We start from the raw sequence: 22,885 nt of genomic DNA on the forward strand, positions 1-22,885 counted from the left end.
ACAATAACCATCTCAAAGTGTTGTTATGGGGTAAGAGATTTATATATTGTACCGTACTTTAGAGCAGCAAATGGCACACAGCAGAGGAGGAGCAGCTATTGTTATAACTGAACCACAATCCATAAGTAAGGCCTTAGTGTCAAGTTATATTTGTTGCTAAAGATCAAACAGGTATTTCCTAAGCAGTATTTCACTTTCATGTTTCCTGCTGGACCCAAATGTAAGTGGTACCTTTACTCATCAAAAATAATAATAATCTACTAAAAAAAAATAAAAACAGAACCTGAATTAAAAGTCTTTTATTCATTCTACACAGTATCCAAGAAATCACAGGTTTGAGTTCTAATTTTACTTTTTTTCTAAATCGTTGTAAAATAAAATCTGTTACTCTGTGTCTTGGAATGTTGTTACAGTCATCTCATATCAGAAGTATTTACACCACATTGGGAATTACTGTAATATTGAAAGATTCCAAGGAAAGTCCTCTATTTGGGTTCAGATTCTTCGTCACCATTTTTCATTTTTTGTTTTTTTTAACAGAAGATGCTATGAGTTTGGATGTGTTCACCACAGTTCATGTGTTGGAAACTTCATCCCCAATGTGATAGTGTTGGAAGGCAGGACCTAATGGGAGATGCTTAGGTCTTAAGGGCTCTATCCTTATATAAATGGGTTGATATTATCATTGGAGTGGATTTGTTACAAAAGCAAGTTCAACCCATTCTTGCCCTTCCTTAACTTCCATAACTTAACCATGGGCTGACACAGTTAAAAGGCCCTTGTGAGATGTGGGCACCATGCTCTTGGACTTTCCAGTCTCCAGAACCACGAGATAATAAATAAATGTATGTTCTCTGTAAATTACCCAGTCTCAGGTACTCTATTATAGCAGCACAAATGGACTAATAATGATTAACCTATTTATGCCAGAGGTTGCAAATGTTTTTTGTGAAAAATCAGACCTTGGTGATGACCTTGAGCAGTAGGATATAAATAACTTGCCCAAGCTTAGCATTCTAATAATGGAACACTAGGCATAAATGGGTTAAAGTCATTTTATGTTTAAAGAAAGACTTTTCTTGACATTATATGTCAATGATAAAGCCTACACAAGCCAATAAATTAAAGTCTCGTGGTGCCAGAACAAGTAATGGAACACAATTGGAAAGGCTCTTATATAACAACTTCACTGACCTGCAAATAGCGAGGGTGGGCAAGGACAGTTCCACATCCTTCCATCTCACAACGGACATACTGGATTGGAGGCTTTTTTCTATTATCAAAACGCAGAAGAAAAGTTAGCAAAACAAAAGTGGCACTCTGCACAGTGGCCTTTGACTCAAACTGTGCTATACAGAATAGCTATTTTATAGTAGGAAGAATTAAAATCTCTTTACTACTATATAGATTACACAGAATTTGTATTAGAAGTAGCCAAGAATTAGCAAATATTTGACGGAATTAAAAAGTAACACAAATAAACTAATAACACCCCAAAAGGTAAAGTATTAAGATTGTTGGAAATTTCAAGATCTTACAATGAAAATAAGATAATACCTGTGCATCTAGGATATTAGTGAAGTTGCTTTCGTGAAATTTTTGAATGGCCATTCCTGCAGGATTATCATGTGAAGTCTAAATATGTAAGTAAAGTGCCTGGTATTGGAATAAGGTGCAAAACAGTAGGGGTAAAAATTCCTCACCTCCTTTTGGGTAAACGTGGACTTTTGTCATCTTTTCGTCTTCTTCCTCTCCTATAATTGAAGACAGGGTAACAGTAGACATATTCTGAATCAAAACTTAGAGTGAAGGCTGGCTGAAGACACACATACACACACACACACACACACACACACACGGTCAAAGAACAAGTGGCAAAGGATAACCAAGAATACATAAAGTCAAAGACATATCTGGCAAATCAAGCAAGATTTTACTCTGACGTAATTTCACTTTCAAATCAGTCTGTAAGACAGATTAAATATATACCTCCATAAACCATGCAATATTATGAAAGACTTAGATAAATCTCAATGTGTTACTTTTAGAGTTGCTACCATGTATCATCTAAAAGCCCTGAGAATAAAACATACTTTCTCCTTGCAACAGAACTAAAAAACCTAAACATTTTTTACTAAGAGTCTCTCCAGTGAAATTCAGCTGCTTGAGGCCAAATTTTTTTAAGTTAAAAAATACATATTTTGAAGCATGTGTATGTCAACATCCTTCCTCACACTCCCACTTTATTTTCCACTAGTGGTTTCAAAATCTGTTAGATTTCCATTTTTAATAATAATTGTCTACTCACTTCCTCGGAGGTTCCTCATCCTCTCTAATTTCATTCTCCTCTTCTTTCACCTCCACCTCTACTTCCACTTTAATTTCCTTTTTCTCCTTCTCTTCTTTTACCTTTCCTGATTTTCTCCGTGGCTTTGGGGTTTCCCTGAAAACGCAAATGCATTTCAACACTAGGCAAAAGATCTTTTCAAAGAAGACTATGACAACAAATTAAAGCTTAGAGTTATCACTGATTTGTTATAAAACTACTCTCCTCAGTTCATGAAATGTGATTTCTTACGAATCATCCTCACATGTGTAGTAATGATCTAAATATATGTATAAGATGTTCATGGACTGAACCCTCCCCAGACTAAAGATGACTGTAAATCAAATCTCACTATAATTGTAAAGAGAAACGAGACAATAAGTTAAAAAAATTCTAAGTATTCAGGCTACTCATGATACCTTGTTGAGATAAAACATGCAGACTCATAAAAACTTATATATAATCAAAATAAAGTTCTACAAATGGGAGAGACGATTATATCAGGGTATGGTAAGATGTTAGACTTACAACAGAAGTGCATAATTACTCATTTAAAATTAATTCTACACTCATTAGTTTGGCAATAGACAAAATAAAAGCATTCAACAATGTTTTCCTACTTATATTTCATTGACATGTCTGGAGTAAAATCTGAGACATGCCTTTCTAAGTGGGGTTTATAGGTCTCATCTCTTGGGTCATCTTTGAATGGTATCTCCTCTTCACTGATTAACATCTCTTCTTCCTCCTCCTCTTCCTCTTCACTACTAAAAATAAGTAAATAGAAATGAGACATTCTGGTTGTAAGGATCATGTCTGAGGAGATTTTATTTGGTAATTTATTAAGAGGTAGCCAAAAACTGATAAAATCATCTAGCATTCTCATCCTAATGACCTAATTGGACTGAAATCTAGCGGCTTTATCACAAAGAATAATAATTGAAACTAAAAAGACATAAATCCTAGATAAAGACAGGGTGATGACAACTCAATGGCATTAAAAGTTAAGAAACAACTGACTTTGTAATACTGTCTGGTGATCTGCTGTATCAAAAGACCTATTAACAGATAAATCACAACACACAAGATTCCAATGAAATCTCAAATCCTTGGCCAAAACACCCATATTTCACATTAGTTCCTACCATGGAATAAGTCCAAACACATAAGGTACTCAAGACATGATTTCTAAGTTATGTAAGCAGATTACATGGTTTAAGTTCTAATTAAGCTCAACATGGAATCTAAATGCAGTATCAAAACTGACGTTAATTTCTCTTACAGCTCAAAATTGTTTCAAATGGAAGCAACTTCTGAATCATTTAATGTGACTATGTTATTTCCCCAAAGGTTTAAAAATGAAATATTAACTTTTTTTTACCTAATGCCACCTGGAGACTGATGCTCTTCTCCAACATCTAGAAAAACAAAGACAAAACAAAATTTTATTAGTGTAGATATAAGATATTTTCTCTCTGTAGTCAAGAAATGCAAATCAAATTACTGCATGGCGTAATTACACAAAAGTAGAGTATCTGCAAATTGTTCAAAGAAATATTACCTACACCATCACACCTGCCCCTGACAGTTAAGCTGTTAAGGCAAATGTTCAACATTACATTTAAAATATAACAGCAACTAGTTAGTAAACACCATATTCTAGCTGCACTGTACCATAATCAACTTGGTCTGTATTTGGTTCTGACTTGCAAATGAGTTGCAATGAACCAGTCTTGGACCGAGAGCTTCGGGTGTTCTCTGTATCACGATGGCGAGAAACAGATGTCCTACTACTACGCCAGCCCCGGCTAGGTCTAGATGCAGCAATGGAAACTTCCTGAGGGAGGGCAGAATCGTCTTCTTCCTCTTTTTCTTCCTTGGGATCTAAATAAAAAGACATACCATTCTCTTTAAGTTTACGGTTAACCAATAAGCATCCCTGTATGTCTACTAATTGTAAATACAGTTACTTGAGGATAAATTAAGTATTTTCAAAGGAAAAAGAACCTAAGACTTTTATTGAAATAATAAAAAAGAAGAAAATTAGATAACTTACCCTTAATGTCACTATGCTAAATAAATTATTTCATGTTGCAAAGTAGTAATTTCATACTGCCTTATCTTCTAAAAAATGCAATGTTAACTATGCAAAATACACTTAATTGGATTCATGAAATTCTACCTTTTAGATCTAAGTTAAAAGAAACTAAATTAATTGGTCCCAAAAAGATGACCAGAACTATAGAGGCACCAAAAAGAACGAACCATAGATCTAGATGTTATTTACAATCAAACAAGTCTATAACAAATTACTGAAGAGGAATTCCTAACAGGAGTACTTTTCACTCTAATCAAGAGTTTTTCCTAAAACCACACTGTACATTTGAACTAATCTATAGAGCAACTGAATGGTAAAGTCCAGCTCTGGTGCTATTCTATTTCAGTTGTCCTATAAGACACTGTGTACAGGAGAATACACAAAATCTGTTATTGTTATCCTATATTTTGTCATGTTTTAAGGAGTGAATGAAGTATGGTAGGTCATCCTCTCTTGAGCCGTAAGTAATAAAAAGTTAACCTCAGAAACTGGCTTTCATACCTGCAGTAGCGAATTACTTAGACCTATATAAAAAAAAAAGTACATTAGAAGTGAGCCCATTTTAACAATAGAAGATTATTTAATAAACTTAGAATGGGAAAGGGCCAATAATAAAACACAATTTCAAGTCATAAGATACACATAAAAACAACTTTCACATCATACACAAAGTCTAACAACCCAATAGAAAAATAGGAACTAACAGGCCGGGCACAGTGGCTCATGCCTGTAATCCTAGCACTTTGGGTGGCCGAGGCAGGCAGATCACAAGGTCAGGAGTTCATGACCAGCCTGGCCAACATGGTGAAACCCCGTCTCTACTAAAGATAGAAAAATTAGCCAGGCATGGTGGTGCACACCTGTAATCCCAGCTTCTGGGGAGGCTGAGGCAGGAGAATTGCTTGAACCCGGGAGGCAGAAGTTGCAGTGAGCTGAGATTGCGCCACCACACTCCAGCCTCGGCAAAACAGCAAGACTCCGTCAAAAAAAAAAAAAAAAAAAGAAAAATAGGAACGAAAAACAAAAACAAAAGCTCAATCCACTCAGAACAAGAGAGACTCAAATGAAAACAATAGCAAGACACCATTTTTCATGTATCATACTGGGGATGATCATATATGACAATATACTGTATTTGAGAACACACTCTAACACACAGATGATAATGTATTAGCAAAACCTCCATGCAGAGCAATTTGACAATATACATCAAAATTATAAATGCATACACCTTTCCACATGATGTTCAACTATTAGAAATTTATCCTACAAAATTACAATCATACTTATAAATGACTAATGTATAGCACTGTTTTTAAGTAGTAGAAGAGTAGAAAACTAAACGTTCAAAGAGGGATTGGTTTCACAAATAATTGTGTACATATGTAAGAGATATATATGTAAGATATATACAAATATATAACTTATGAAACCAATCCCCCTTTGAACGTTTAGTTTTCTACTCTTCTACTTAAAAACAGTGCTATACATTAGTCATTACAGTATGTGTGAGAGTGTGTGTGTGTATATATATATCTTACATACTACAACATTTCTGGAAGGAGATACAAGAAATTCACAAGTACTGGTTACTTCCAGAGAAGGTCCAAAAATATGTGTAGTAATTTCACCTTTAAGTATATGTCCTAGAAATATAAACTACCACATGGAGGTTAACTGTAGCATGTTTATAATAGCAAAGAACAGAAACAACCTAACCCTCTGTCAAAGATAAAGTGCTTAAATAAACCATGATACCTTCCTATGATGGAATACTAAATAGAGGTAGGTTTCTGTTAAAAATGACATGGAATTATCAGCAAAAATATTGTTAAATGTATAAAAAAGACACAAAACTATATATACAGTATGGCAACATTTTTGCTTAATATTAAAAAATAGTTTACTATGGAGCAATGTGGTGACTACAGGCTACTTTAGCTTTAACTACACTGGAAGTTTTATGAGAATATACTGAAGTAATGAAATTAGTTTGAAACACTGAGATACACAGCAGTGTGAACAGTTCTAAACAACCATCAAAATCAGTTGTGCATTTCCTTTTAGCTGCCTTTTCCATTCATTATTGCATCACCCTCCTATCTGAGCTATTTTAATAGAAAAAATAAAAAAAAAAAACATTAATAGAGGTGAAAATACCTCAAACGCCATTCAGTCTAAGCACAATCCATTAAGTTTTACCCATAAAGTATCTAGAAGACCAAAGAAGAAGCTTATTCAAAATCACAAGGTTAGCTAAGGACACCTAGATTTAGAAATCATATTTTGAAATTAATAATGAAGGACTTTTACATGTAGGTCATGACTACTTTTAAAACAATTTCATCAAAGAGAACAATTCAACACCATCTATGAAGTATTACAACATTTAATAATAGAAACATCTTTTTTTTCCTTAACACAACTGTACTGAGTTGGACTTGGAACCCACTCCATAACCTCCTGTCCTCAACAAAGCTCTTTTCTTCTTCATGATGAAAGGATGGTATGCCCACAACTTCCTATGCTGTGGATTTTATACTCACTGGATAAATGATGCCAATTTGATAACAATAGCTCACCATTATGAATAAAGCATAATAGCCTATCTTATTCTTATTGAATACTACCGCCCCCATCACCTAAAAATCTAGTCTTAAAAAAAAAACACTCTGTCAGAGATGACAGCAAAAATGTCCCTCCACAGAAATAAACACGTACCATGAACAAAAACTGTCAGAATCAACTTTGTGGAAACTATGGACAATAGTTAAAGGTTATAAAAGCCCAGGGAGCACTGAATCAAGAAAAATGTGAGTAAAGACGTTTACGGAAATCTGTCAAATCGCTCGATGAATATAAGCTAAAGGACCAGAGCCTTCAGAGACCACAGAGACCGAAGTAGGAGCTAAACTTTAGGTACTCATGGACATAAAGATGGCAACAACAGAAACTGGAGATTACTGTGGGGGAGGTTGAAAAACTATTGGGTACTATGTTCAGTACCTGTGTGATGGGATCATTTGTACCCCAAATCTCGTATCATACAATATGCCCCAGTAACAAACCTGCACATGTACCCCCGAATCTAAAATAAAAGTTGTAAAAAAAAAAAATGTTTAAAGAACTAAAGAAAATCAGAGCTAAAGAAAAGCATTAACAAAGTACTAAAGGAAATCAGAAGAATTATGTCTCAATGAAAACAGAATATCAATAAAAAGATAACTATAAAAAGAAACCAAGAGAGGCCAGGTACAGTGGCTCACACCTGTAATCTCAGCACTCTGGGAGGCCAAGGCAGACGATCACCCGAGGTCAGGGGTTCAAGATCAACCTGGACAACATGGTGAAACCCTGCCTCTACCAAAAACACAAAAATTAGCTGGGTATAGCAGCGTGTCCCCACAATCCCAGCTACTTGGGAGGCTGAGGTAGGAGAATCACTTGAACCCAGGAGGTGGAGGTTGCAGTGAGCCAAGATAACACCATTGCACTCCAGTATGGGCAACAAGAGCGAAACTCCATCTCAAAAAAAAAAAAAAAAAAAAAAAAAAAAGAAAAGGAACTAAGGGAAAAAAATTCTGGAGCTGAGAAGTATAATAACTGAAATCAAAAATTCACTGCAGACTTGAAAAAGAAGAATCAGTGAACTTTAAGCTAGGCCAACAGAGATGATCCAGTATAAATATAAAGAAAAAAAGAAAAAAGAAAAATAAAGCCCAGCAGATCATTTAGACAACCATTAAGCATGTCAAGAGATGCATAGTAAGATCTGCAGAAGGAGAGGAGAAAATGAACAGAAAGAATATTTGAAAAACTACTGGGGAAAAAAAGTCTATACAAACAAGAACTTTACCTAACTCCTAGGAGGATAAATGAAAGAGATCTGCCCCCAGACACATTATTATCAATTGGTAGAAAGACAAATACAAAGAACCATAAAAACAGCAAGAAGTAACTCATCAGCAACAAGGAATGCTCAACAAGATTAACAGCCTATTTCTCATCAGAAACCATGGAAGTTAGAGGGCAGTGTGGTAACAAAGTGACGAAAAGAAAAAAAAAATCGTCAAGCAAGAATTCTATAGTTGCCGGACTATTCTTTAAAAACGAAGTTCATGAAATTAAGACATTACCAGAAAATCAAAAACAGCTTATCACTAGTAGATCTGCCCTATAAAAAATGCCACCAGGAATCCTCTAAGATGAAATTAAAGGACACTAGCGAGCACTGAAAGCCATAAATTAAAACACTGGCAAAGATAATTACGGAGGCAAAAATACGGCATTATACTTTCAATTTGTAACTCCTTTTTCTCCCTACATGATTTGAAAGACAAATGTATAAAATAACAATTATAAATTTATGTTAATGGGCATTTGACATCAAAACATACACTTTGCAACAATAACATAAATGGTGAGGCACAGAATGGTACAGAGCAGAGATACGTTCACTACTGAAGCTAAATTGGCATTAAACTAGATAACGTTTGAAGTACTAAATGCAATCCCCAGGTAACCACTAAGAAAATAAAAATACACAGAAAATGAAAAGAGACAATGGTACACTGCTACGTATCTGCAACACAAAGAAGGAAATACAAAGAAAATAAAGATCAAAATAAAAGATATTAAGACAGGTAGAAAACACAAAGCAAAATGGTAGGCCACTCTTATCAGTAATTTAAATATATATAAACTGTGGAATTAAAAGGTACATATTAGCAGAATGGATAAACAAAAAAATACAACCAATCTACAGTCTGTCTACAAGAAACTCAGGTTAGACCTAGGTGTCCAATCTTTTGGCTTCTCTGGGCCACATTGGAAGAAGATGACATGTCATGGGCCACACATAAAATACACTAATGATATCTGATAAGATAAAAAAATTTTAAAAAGATCTCATAATGTGTAAGACAGTTTACAGTTTTGTGTTGGGACACATTCAAAGCCCTCCTGAGCCACATTCAGACTGCGGGATATAGATTAGATAAGTTTGCTTTAGATCCAAAGACACAAACAGGTTCAAAGTAAAAGAATGGATTAAGATATTACACGCGAAAAGAAAGAAAGAGAGAGCTGAAATAATGTATTAGTCTACCAGGGCTGCTCTACCAAATCACAACAAACTGGGATGTCTTAACAGAAATCTATTCTCCCATACCTCTGGAGGATAAAAGTCCAAAATCAACACAGTAACAGACCACATTCCCTCTGAGACTCTGGGAAGAATCATTCCTTGCCTCTTCCTAGCTTTTGGTGGTGGTCAACAACTTGGCTTATAGCTGCTAACTTCAATTCTATCTCCATCATCACATGGTGCTTCCTCCTGTCCCATGTGTCTCGCTTATTCTTATAAGGACATCAGTCATAGTGGATTAGGGTCCATTCTAATACAGAATAACTCCATCATAACTTGATTACATCTGCAAAGATTCTATTTCCAAGTAAGTTCATATTCACAGGTACTAAGGGCTAGGACCTCAACACATTTTTGGGGTGATAAAATTCAACCCATAGTGGTCTGCACCTTCTGGTTCCCTAAAATTTATGTCCTTCCAACGTGCAAAAGACATTCACCTAATCCCAACCTCCCAGAGTCTTAACCCATTCCAGTATCAACTCTAAATCCAAAACAATCCCTAAAAATCATCAACTCAAAAGGGATCAAATCTCATCATCCAGATCAGCTATGAATGAGACTCGGGGTATGGTCCACTCTAGAGCAAAATTCTTCTCCCTCTATGGAGCTGATTCCAAAAAACAATGGTGGGACAGTTATAGATTACGTATCTCCATATCAAAAGGAAGAAAAGAGAAGGGGGGAAAAAAGGGTCAGGGGTACCAGGTTAGTCCAAAACCTAGCAAACAGTATTAGACTTTTAGGCCTAAGAATAAGCTTTTGTGGATAATGATTTGTACTCTGAGCCCACTGGGGAAATAGCCCCGCCATCGTGGCTCCAGGAGGTCTAATACATCCAGGACCCAGCATTTGCAGCTCTACCCTCAGCATCATTCTTCTTTAATCCCATTTTGTCTCTGTCCCATTCAGTCCAGCCTGGCAGTGTTTCTGCTGTTACAACATTCTCAAAAACTTTGTCAGTCTTTCATGAAATTCAGGGGGTCGAAGCCATCAAATGAGGGTCCTCCACAGATCTTTCCTGAAAAATTGCATGTCTATTCTGGGAACTGCTGAGATGGCTGATTTGATCCACAAGTTATATACCAAGTCTCTTTAGAGAATAGTTGTCCAGTCACAGCCTTGGTCCTGTACCACAATACACTATCTGGACGACTAAAAAGTTTCCAAATTATCAAGTGCTGACTCCTTTTTGCTAAACAATTCATTCCCCAATTTACATCTTTCCTCTCACATACTAGTATACAAACAAGAAGAAACAAAGTTTTATCTTCCACACATTGCCTGTAAATCTCAGCTAAATATCCAAGTTCATTGCTTAACCAATGATAGAACACAATTCAGTCAAGTTCTCTGCAACTTTATAACAAGGATCACCTTTTCTCCACTGTACAACAACGTGTTAATCATTTCCTTCTAAGGCCTCATCAGACTGTCTTGAATGCTCATATTTCTACTGACCATCTCTTCAAGGCAATCTAGACTCTCCTCTCCTCTTTTCTTTTTGAGACAGAGTTTCACTCTTGCTGCCCAGGTTGGAGTGCAACAGCGCAATCTTGGCTCACCGCAACCATCGACTCCCAGGTTCAAGCAATTCTCCTGCCTCAGCCTTCCCAGTATAGCTGGGATTACAGGCATGCGCCACACCTCAAAATACTCCAAGACAATATCCATTACCCAATCCCAAAGCTATGCCAACATTTTTAGGTACTTTTTTACAGCCCACTTCCAATACCAAAATGTGTTAGTTTCCTAGGACTGCCATAACAAATTACCACAAAAGCCTATTTACTACAGAGACCCTATTTCTCAACGTTCCATTCACAGGTACCTGAGTTAAGGCTTCAACATTTTTTGAGGAAAGCAATTTAACTCATAAGGGTGGCCCTACTAATATCAGGCAAAATGCACTTCAACAACTGTTACAAAACACAAAGTACATTATACATTAATGAGAGGGTCAATCAATCTAGAAAATAAATATAAACCTATACATAGCTAACATAGGCCCCCCCCTCAAGATACATCAACACAAAAGATACATAGCAAAGATGTACAGAATTGAAGAGAAACAAGTAATGCCACAATCACAAAAATGGAGACATCAGTACCCCACTTTCAATAACAGAACCAAACACCAGTCAAAAGAAGTTTGATAAGGAAATACAGAACTCAAGCAATATTAAAAAATCAGACATATTAGAACTAGACATAATATTAAAAAACAAACATTGGGCTAGGCACAGTGGCTCACACCTGTAATCCCAACACTTTGGGAGGCTGAGGCAGGCAGATCACAGAGGTTGGGAGTTCGAGACCAGCCTGGCCAACATGGCGAAACCCTGTCTCTACTAAGAATACAAAAATTAGCCGGGCGTGGTGGCATGTACCTGTAGTCCCAGCTACTCGAGGAGGCTGAGGCAGGAGAATTGCTTGAACCCAGGAGGTGGAGGTTGCAGTGAGCCAAGATCACATCGCTGCACTCCAGCCTGGGTGACAGAGCAAAACTCCATCTCGGGGGTGGGGCAGGGGGAATCAGACATATTGAAAAGTCTCAGTAACTTTCAAAAATGGCTGCAGTCATATAAAGTACGTTCTCTGACCACAATGGAATGAAACTAGAACTCAATATCAGAAGGAAAACTAGAAAACTCATACTTAGAGATGACTGAAAATGAGAACAAAATATCCCAAAACCTAGGGGATGCAGTGAAAGCAGTTCTCAAGAGGAAAATTTCTAGATATAAATGCCTACATTAAAATAGAAAAAGAAAATCGCATGCCTGAGTCAATAACCTAACATCATCCTCATAAAAGCTAGGAAAAAAGGAGCAGAGTAAACCCAAAGCTAGAAGAATAAAGTAAATAAGTTAGTTATCTGACAAGATAACAAAAATCAACAAACTTTTGGTTAATAAGACTCAAATTACTAAAACCAGAAATGAAAATGGGACACTACCACTGAAATAAACAAGAAAACACAATGAACAATTGTATGCCAACAAATGACATAGATAAAAGCAACAACTTCTTAGGCACACACAAGTTACCAAAAACAATTCAACAAGAAATGGAAAAGACAAACATACCTTTAACAAGTAGACAACTGAGTCAGTAAACAAAAAGCTCCCAATAAAAAGGCCAGAGGCCTCTAGATGGTTTCATTGTTGGATTCTACCACACATTTAAAGAATTAACTCCAGTCTTTCTCAAACTCTTTTAAAAAATAGAAGATGGAACACTTCCCAACTCATCCTATAAACACATCACTATTCTGACACCAAAGCCAGACAAAGACACCACAAAAAACCACAAGCCAATATCCCCTGCACACCAAATATAGCATCATATTAAGAAGATTAAACACTATGATCAGTCGAGACAGGTCCCAGGATTATGAAGGTGGTTCGACATACAAAAATATATGCAATGTGCCACATTAATAGAATAAAGGGAGGAAAAAACACACCATCATCTCAATTGATGCAGGAAAAAAATCCGACAAAATTAAACTTTCCTGATAAGAACACAAAAAAAACTGGGAATAGAATTGAACTTCCTCAACTTGACAAAGAACACCTACAAAAACCCCAGAGCTCACATCATTCGCAGTGGCAAGAGACAAAGCTCTCCTGCTAAGGTCAGGAACAAGACAAAGATGCCCTCATTCTTCACTTCCATTCAACATTGTACTGGAAGTTTCAGCCAAGCAATTAGTCAAGGAAAAAAAAAAAAAAGCAACCAAAGTGAAAAGGAAGTAAAACTGTATCTCTATTTGCAGATGAAAAGACCTTACATATAGAAAATTCTAAAGAATTTTCACAAAAGAAAACTGTTAAAGGTAATACACAAATTCAAAGTGCCAGAATATAAGACCAATACATAACATTCATTGTTTTAAGTATATGAGCAAGGAACAAAAGGGAAATTAAGAAAATGATTACCTTTACAATAGAATAAAAAGGAATAAAATACTGAAATATTGTTAAGATGACAATAGTCTGAAAATAAACCCATAGATTAAATGTAATTCTTATCAAAACCCCAGCTTCCTTTTCAGTAGAAATTGACAACCCAATCCTAAAGTTCACAGGCAAATGCAAGGGATATACACTAGCCATCTTGGAAAAAAACTGAGTTAAAGATGCACTTTGTTCTTCTCAATTTCAAAACTTACTATAAAGCTTCAGTAATCAATACAATGTATTACTGGCATAAGACTAATAAGTAAATCAACTAACTGAATTAAAGGTCCAGATATAAATCTACACATCTATGGTCAACTGATTTTTAAGAAGGTGACTAAGACCATTCAGTAGGGGAAAGCACAGTCTCTTCAAGAAATGGTGCTAAGATAAATGGATATCCACATGCAAAAAATAAAGTTGTACTCCTACCTTATACCACATATAAAAATTAACTCAAAATGGATCAAAGACCTAAACATAAGAGATAGCACTAAAAAATGCTTGCAAGTGAAAACAACTTACAGAATGGGAGAATATATTTGCAAGTCATATATCTGGTAAAAGAGTAATATCCAAATATATAAAGTTTTTGTATTTAACAACAAAGAGAGAAACAACCCAATTAAAACATGGGCAAAGAACTTGAACAGATAATTTCTCCAGAGATATACGAATGGCCAAAAGGTACTTGAAAAGATATGGAACATCAGTCATTAACGAAATGCAAATCAAAATCACATGAGATTACCATTTCCCACATACTACAATGGCTACTAAAAATAATAAAGAAAATAAGAAGTGTTGGTGAGAATGCAGAGAAATTGGAACCACTGTTTACTGCTGGTGGACATGTAAAATGAGGCAGCTAATGAGGAAAACAGTGTTATGGAAAACCTAAGAAAACATTGTTAAGAAAAATGTTACAAAAACTTAGACACAGAATTACCATATGATCCAGCAATTCCTCTTCTAGGTACATACAACAAAAATTGAAAACAGCTTTTCAAAGAAATACTTATTCCATATGAATATTCATAGAAGCACAATTCTCAATACCCAAATTGTGGAAACAACCCAAATAACTGCTAACCAGTGAATGGATAAACAAAATGTCATATATACACACAAAGAAAATTTTTATCCAGCCATAAAAAGGAATGAAGTCTTAACACGTTACAATATGAATGAACCTTAAAAATACGCTACATGATAGATGCTTGAAACAAAAGTCTCATATTGTATGATTCCAATTATATATAATTCCAATTATATATAATATCCACAATAGGTAAACCCATAGAGACAGAAAGCGGATTAATGTTTGCTGCAGCTAAATGGGGGAGGTTCCTTGATACATAAATAATTAGAGAAAAAAGCCATACTAGCTTGGGTAAAGGAATACATCATGCTAGTCACTGCATGAGCAACATGCAGGCACAGTGCATATAACTACAGTTAATTAACCCTTGAACAACACAGCTTTGAACTGCATAGATCCACTCATACGCAGGTTTTCTTAAATACATGAGAAAAATTTTTGGAGATTTGTGACAATTTGAAAAAACTTGCAGACAAACTGTGTAGCCTAGAAATATCGAAAAAATTAAGGTATCTCATGAATGCATAAACTATACATAAACTATAGATACTACTCTATTTGATGACATTACTGTAAAATATACACAAATACATTACAAAAAGTTAAAATTCAACAAAACTTACAAAGTCTTAGACTATACATGGCACCATCCAAAGTCCAGGGAAATGTAAAGAAATGTAAAGATGTTGTATTGAGTAACTGCATAAAATTAACTCAGTACATTATAATTTCATAGTTATCTCCTGTTGCTATTGCAGCAAGCTCAGCTGTTTCAGGTATCTGCTTAAAATGTCGTGAGGATAATCATCACCACCTGAGTGAATTTACTGTCACAGTAAAAGGGATCTCTCTCAGTTAACTCATTTTTCACTATGTTTAGAGCAATACCTAAAACTTTGAATAACACCATGGGACCCAGAAGAGTTGCCACTAGTGATACTGGAAGTGCTTCCAAGAAGCAGGGAAAAATCATGGTATTACAAGAAAAAGTTGAATTGCTTGATAAGCATAGAAGGTTGAGGTGTGTAGCTGCAGCTGCTCACCACTTTAAGATAAATGAATCCAACATAAAAAGTACTGAAAAAAAGGAAATTTGTGAAGCCATCGCTGCACCTGCAGTAGCACATGCAAAAATCTTGCAGTATTTGCAAAATACTTCTATCTCACATTCAAGATGCAGCTTTTATGTGGGTACAGAATTGCTATAAGAAAGGCATACCTACAGACTCTAAGTAAAGTCATTATATGACAACTTAAAGCAAAAGAAAGGTGAAGAATTTAATGCCAGCGAAGAATGGTTTGATAATTTCATAAAGAGATTTGGCTTTAAAAATGTCAAGATATGGGCGCCTGTAGTCCCAGCTACTCGGGAGAGGCTGAGGCAGGAGAATGGCGTGAACCCAGGAGGTGGAGCTTGTAGAGAGCCAAGATCGCGCCACTGCACTCCAGTCTGGGCAACAGAGCGAGACTCTGTCTCAAAAAAAAAAAAAAAAAAAAAAAAAAGTCAGGCTAATAGGAGAAACAGCTTCTACTGACCAACAGGCAGCAGACAAGTTCCCAGGCACCGTTAAGAAAACAGTTGAGGAAGGATATCTGCCTAAGTTTTTAATGCAAACTACCCCAGTGTGGAAAAAAATGCCACAAAGGACATTTATTAGTAAGGAGGAGAAGTAAGCAACAGGATTTAAAGCAGGAAAGGATAGGCTAACTCCACTGTTTTATGTAAAAGCAGTTATGTTTATGATCAGGGCTGCCTTCATCTATAAAGCTACTAACTCCTGAGCCTTGAAGAGAAAAACCAACAATCTTTTGGTTATATGACAAAAAGTCCAGGAAAACAAGAACTAATTTTCTAGATTGGTTCCACTGATGTATTGCCCCCGAAGTGAGGAAGTACCTTGTCAGTTAGGGACTGTCTTTTACGGTTCTTTTGATATTGGACAATGCCCCTGGCTGCCTCATGAGTTAACATCAAAGGTGTTGAAGCGGTCTACTTGACCCCCAAATACAACATCTCTAATTCACCTTCCCAATCAGGCGGTCATAAGAATCTTTAAGTCTCATTACACGATATTCTATGGAAAAGGACTGTTTATGTAAGAAAATCCCAATAGACAGAACATCATGAAAGTCAGGAAGGATTACACCACTGAAGATGCCATCGTTATAGAAAATCCCTGCTGGAGAAAACTGTGTCCAGATGTTGTGCATGACTTCACAGGATTTACAGCAGAGCCAATCAAGCAAATCATGAAAGAGATTGTGAATATGGCCCAAAAAAAAGGTAGTGGTGGGCTGGTGATGGTGAAGAGTTTAAAAATAAGCATCTTGGATAAATTCAAGTGCAAATAGACACCACACAAGAGGAATTAGAATTAACAAGATGACATGATGAAGATGAGTGCTTTTGATCAGGTGCCAGATGATGAAAAAGACAACATATAAGAAGAAATGCCGGAAAACAAACTAACATTAAAAACTTATAAATTCTGGCAGAAAGGTTCCAATTATTCAAGACTGCTTCTGACTTCCTTTTATGACAGGAACCCTTCTATGATACCTGCCTTGAAACTAAAGCAAATGGTTAAAGTGTAGAAACATCTGTAGAGAAACGAAAAAGCAAAAAAGAAGTCAGGCAGAAATTGTACTTCTGTAAATGTTCCTGCCACTCCTTCTACCTCTGTCACCCCCTGAGATAAGAGTAATGACTCTTCTTCTTCCTCCCCCTTAGCTTACTCAATGTGAAGAGGATGAAGACCTTATAAAGATCACTTACACTTTATGAATAGTAAATATATTCTCTTCCATATGGTTTTTTAAATAACATTTTATCTAGATTATTTTACTGTAAGAATACAGGATATAATACACATAAAAAATATGAATTAGTTGATTTTATGTTATTGATAAAGCTTCTGGTCAATAGTAGGCTATTAGTAAAGTTTCTGGGAAGTTAAATGCAGGTTTTTGTTTGTGAGGGGGGAGTTGGTGCCCCTAACCCTACCACGTTGTTCAAGGGCCAACTGTACATTCTTGAAAGAAGAAGGTATGAAGTAAGAGTGGTTTATACTATGACTTGAGACAAAAAGAGAGTGCTAGCTCAAGCCTATACCTGGCACTTTGGGAGGTGGAGGTGGGTTAGGTCACTTGAGGTCAGGAGTTTCAGACCAGCCTCACCAACATGGTGAAACCCTGTCTCTATTAAAAATACAAACATTAGCCAGGCCCATGGTGGTGCACACCAGTCCCAGCTACTCAGGAGGCCAAGAAAAGAGAACTGCTTGAACCCAGGAGGCAGAGGCAGTGAGTTGAGATCGCACCACTGCATTCCAGCCTGGGCAACAGAGTACAACTCCGTCTCAAAACCAAAAAAAAAAGAAAAAAAGAGATTGATACTACTGGCAGGAATGTTTTCTTCTAATTCTTCTAGATAGCAAACAATGAAATATGATTTATCTCAATCTTACAGCCAGAGATAACTAATATAACAAGTCAAACCATCAAATTCCAAAAGATGAAAGCCACTTTGTCATGATAGAATACTTTAAGTTACAAAGGCCATTCTAACATAATCAATGCTATTATTTTATTGTAGGGTGAAACAGGGTGTGGTTAGTTGATAAGCTGGGAAGATACTAAACGTAAAGGTCTTCAAATCTCTAAGTATTTAAATTTCTTCTGGGCAACTAACAAATCTTAAGTATTAACTGCCAGGTAATATATTTATTTTTTCATTTCTCAAAAATCAGTTATAACCTTGTCAAGTATTTATTATTCTTATCTTCACAGATGAAGAAACCAAATAACTGACTTTCCCACATATTAAAAGTTGTGGAGGGAACTGAACACAGGTATATCTAAGTCCAAAGTCTATATTCTTTCTACTGTACCACACCTAACCATATAAATGAGGAACAGGAAAGTGCCAGTGCAAGGGCTCAATCCAGATTTGGCTCATTTCCACCCAGCCTTGGACTCAAGTGCCAAAAGAGGGCCCCATTTATACAATATACTAACGTGAAACACCTATAAGAATTATTCCATGAGTGAATTTTTAACCTAAAGCCACATGCTGTATTTCCTTATGTTTCAAAACAGAACTAGAGAAATTTTATTGTGATTAAAAACCAAAAAACAAATGAGATTTTAAAATTGTATTTAAGAAATTAAGAATGTTTACATTCCAAAACGGTTTACTCATTTTTAAATCAACACTGTGTATTAATACCTAGATTTTTCTTTCTTATTCTAGTTATCTGTTTACTCCATCTACATATAATTTTTCCTGGCTTACCGATTTCAAAGCTAGACGTCAGGCACTGGTGCACTGATAGAAAGGATAAAAAATATTAGGCTTTCACGGAATTTCTACAGATATTAAAAGTTTGGAGCAAAAAAAAAAAAAATAGAATCACAAAGTAATGTCATCAACGTTCAAAGTATAGACATTAGGTGAGTTAGTTCTTCCTAAAATCATTAAGACTTTGCTCAGACATAAGTTTGAGAAGGTGAAAGGATGGTTTCTCTGAAAGCACAGCTCTTAAAACTAGTGCTCATGAACTTAATGATCTCTATAGCTAAGAATTAGCTCAACATTTAAGTTTAAATAAATATGGTGAACTCTGAAGACTAAGTAAGTGGTACCTAGCTGATAAACAAGGGGAAGGAGAAACAGGAGTACATGTGTACGTCTTGAGAACTGAAAAAAAGATAAATATGACTGGAGCAGAGAAAACATAACAAAACCCATCAGTTATGCTGAGGAGGCATGAAAAAGTTTAACAAGGGCCTTCCAGGAATTTGGGTCTTATCCTAATAGCCACAGACAGTTTAAACAGAGAGGTGACATGATCAGATTTTCATTTTTAATGTTCATGTTCGTTGCAGATTAGACAAAGAGCTAGGTAGGGGCAAAAGTAGATGCTAGGTGACCAGCTAAAAACCTACTGCAATAGGCCAGGCAACAGATAGTTATGGCTTTAAAGACGGTAATACCATTGAATATGGAAAGAATTAGAGATATAAGAAATACATAGGAAATAGAAGAGACAGGACTAGAGAATGACTTAACAGGGATAGAGGGAGATACCAAGGATTTGGGATTCTAGATTTCCGACTTGAACAATTGGACTGATGATGAAAACAAAGAAAAAAATCAGGGTTTTTTGTTTCTTGAAGAGACACTAGAGAGAATATATGTTCTTTGACCAAGTCTAAGATTACTGCTGAGTAAAACATCAATAGGCCTTAAGTTCAAAGGACAGAGTGGGCTACAAACATAAAATTGGGAATTGTCAGCACATAAAAACAAACTATTACTGTCTAGATTTAGCTTGGTTCATATAAAATGGATCATTTTCAATATTCATGAAATGTGTTGTTTTTGGCTATCCCCAATATCTGGCTTATTCATTGATTTCTCTCTTCCAGCAGCAGTTCTGCATATATTAAAAACAACCACAGTACAACCTTGTTCTGTTCATATTGCTTTTTCTGGGGTATGAAAGACATATACAAGTGTAGCACTAAGGTTGAGGACACGTTTAAGAAAAGGAAAGAGCAGTGAAAAATATTTGCGTATACATTTATTGTAGCCTAAGTACACAGTGTTGATAAAGGGACCCATGCAGTTGCATTGCCTGCTGGTGCTCTCTGTCTGAGCATCTGGTGGCTGCTGGGGACAGATGGAGAAACTTAGTAAGAGTTTCATTCAAAACAATAGAACGTATCAACTTACCAACTTAGCAACTGTGAAATACGTAATACATTATTATTAACTGTTGTCATCATGCAGTGTGATATAGTTTGGGTGTTTGTCCTCTCCAAATCTCATGTTGAAATGTGATCCCCAATACTGGATGTGGGAGGTGTTTGTGTAATGCGGGTGGATCCCTCATGAATGGCTTGGTGCCATCCCTGCGGTAATAGGTGAGTTCTCTATGGCTTCATGTGAGACCTGGTTGTTTAAAAGAGCCTAGCCCCTCCTCCCCTCTCTCTCGCTCTGGCTCTGTGACACACCTGCTCCACCACCACCTTCAACCATGAGCGAAAGCTTCCAGAGGCCTCACCAGAAGTCTAGCTGATGCTGGAACAATGCCTGGACAGCCTGCAGAACCACGAGTCAGATAAAACTCTTTTCTTTACAAATCATTCGGTCTCACATATTCCTTTCTAGCAACTCAAAAGGTACTAATACACAATGCAATAGATCATTAAAACCTACTCTCCCAATTTAACTGAAAGTCTGTATGTACCTTTTCATCTCCATCTCCCCTTTTCTCATTCCACCTCCTAACCCCCTAGCCTCCAGTAACTACGTTTCTATGAGATACTTATTTAGATGACACATGTAAGCGAGATTATACCATGTTACCTTTCTGTGCTTGGCTCATTTTACTTAGCATAATGTGTTCTGGTTCCACCCATGTTGTCATGAATGACAGAAGTTCCTTCTTTTTACAGATCATGTATTTGATACCTTAGAACATTCTGGTCAAAGTAATGATATAATGAAATTAGCTGGCTGCTCCTAATTAGAAAACACAAAGTGGATAAAGAAAAGGATGTGCAGACTGGACACAACATGGCGAAACTCCGTCTCTATTAAAAAAATACAAAAAATTAGGCAGGTGTGGTGGCATGCACCTGTAATCCCAGCTAATCAGGAGGCTGAGGCAGGAGAATCACTTGAACCCAGGAGGTGGAGGCTGCAGTGAGCCGAGATCACATCACTGCACTCCAGCCTGGGCAAGAGTGAAATTCCATCTCAAAAAAAAAAGAAAAGAAAAGATGTGCTCAGGGGTTCAAATTCCCAGCTCAAGCACCACAAAAATGACCTCAAAGTTTCTGTGTCTTTCCTGAAAACAATACTTACCTACTACAGCTGCAAAACTGAGATTGCTGAAAACCAAACCCAGAGTGAGTTGTACCAAGGCTGACCTGGCTATAGCCACTGCTAATTGCCCAATGTACCAGCAGCGGAGACCAACACTGAGTCCCTGATATGGGATCACTGGGGTGATCAGCCAGCTCACCTGATGCAAGGTTCGCTACATTGGACCACTACCATGATGGAAGTGCTTTGTTCTTACTGGAATAGACTCTAGGTACAAATTTGTCTTGCCTGCATGCAATGCTTCCTATATACAAACACAAATTGTATGTCTGAGTCCATTTACACAAAATGTCCAAAAAAAAAAAAACAAATCTATACAGACAGAAAGTAGATTAATGGTTGCCTAGGGTTGGGGGTGAGAAAATGGATTAACTATAAACAGGCATGAAGGATATTATTAGGGTGAAGAAAAAGTTCTAAAACTGTATTATGATAGGTGTGCAATTCACAAAATGTACCAAGATCCCTCAATTGTACATTTGAAATGGGTGAATTTTATGATATGTAAATTATAATCCCAATAACACTGTATTTCAAAAATACACATCATAGTACTAGTCATAAAGACTAGAAAACTGCCCAAACATCCATCAACAGTAAAACAGTTAAACTGTGGTTATATTCCCACAATGGGACACTATACAGCAACTAAAATAAACCATCTATGACAAACACAGCACTTGTCACAAATGAAGAGCAAAATAAGTCAGATACAAATACAGTGCCTACTGTATTATTCCACTTATGTAAAATTCAAAAATTGGCAAAACCAATTTCTGCTATTTAAAGTCAAAATGGTAGTTACACTTGGGGACGGCTGACTTGAAGGAGCATAAAGGAGTTTCCAAAACACCGATTATGTTTTATTCAGTTGTGTAATGCTTACATGATTGGGCTCACCCTGGGAATATTCAAAAGTCTGCCCACTTATAAAATAATATAAAATGAAGAAGGGAGAGGAGAAACAAGAGTACATGTATATGTCTTAAAATATGTGCATTTCTATATACATATGGAACATTTTAATAGAATTTCTCTAAAAATCACCGGTAATCTCAGGAAAAAAAAACTCAGAAATATCAAATGCCCTTCAGTTAGGTAATGGTTAAATAATAGAATATAAATGTATAGTAGCCATGGCTGGATATCCACAAACCATCTAGGCACCTCTTCTTTCTTAAAGAATCAATCCCACTCTTAAAACACAGTGGGAATCCCGATTAAGCTAACAGCATCAAAAAATATGAAATACTGGGGGATAAATGGGATAAAAAATTTGAAAGACCTATACACTGAAAAGCGCAAAACATTGCTGAGTGAAATTAAAGACCTAAGTAAATGGAGCAGTATATC

The 22,885-nt window shown here is 36.3% G+C and overlaps 1 protein-coding gene across 2 annotated transcripts in view; it reads right to left on the reverse strand.

Moving 5' to 3' along the window:
- The window catches only part of ZFP91 (ZFP91 zinc finger protein, atypical E3 ubiquitin ligase), a 41,802-nt gene that overhangs the window by 7,423 nt on the left and 11,494 nt on the right, over positions 1-22,885 (reverse strand). Inside the window, exons 3-8 of one of the 2 annotated variants that reach the window (XM_007997722.3) lie at positions 4,001-4,210; positions 3,708-3,744; positions 2,989-3,090; positions 2,309-2,443; positions 1,704-1,754; positions 1,195-1,273 (exon numbers count right to left, since the gene is read on the reverse strand). In XM_007997722.3, coding sequence (XP_007995913.2) covers positions 1,195-1,273; positions 1,704-1,754; positions 2,309-2,443; positions 2,989-3,090; positions 3,708-3,744; positions 4,001-4,210 — 614 coding nt within the window. Of the gene's footprint in view, positions 1-1,194; positions 1,274-1,703; positions 1,755-2,308; positions 2,444-2,988; positions 3,094-3,707; positions 3,745-4,000; positions 4,211-22,885 lie in introns of both variants that reach the window. The other variant, XM_007997712.3, reaches the window with a different exon arrangement.

This window comes from Chlorocebus sabaeus, chromosome 1 (genome assembly GCF_047675955.1).
Source record: "Chlorocebus sabaeus isolate Y175 chromosome 1, mChlSab1.0.hap1, whole genome shotgun sequence".
Classification (NCBI taxonomy): domain Eukaryota; kingdom Metazoa; phylum Chordata; class Mammalia; order Primates; family Cercopithecidae; genus Chlorocebus; species Chlorocebus sabaeus.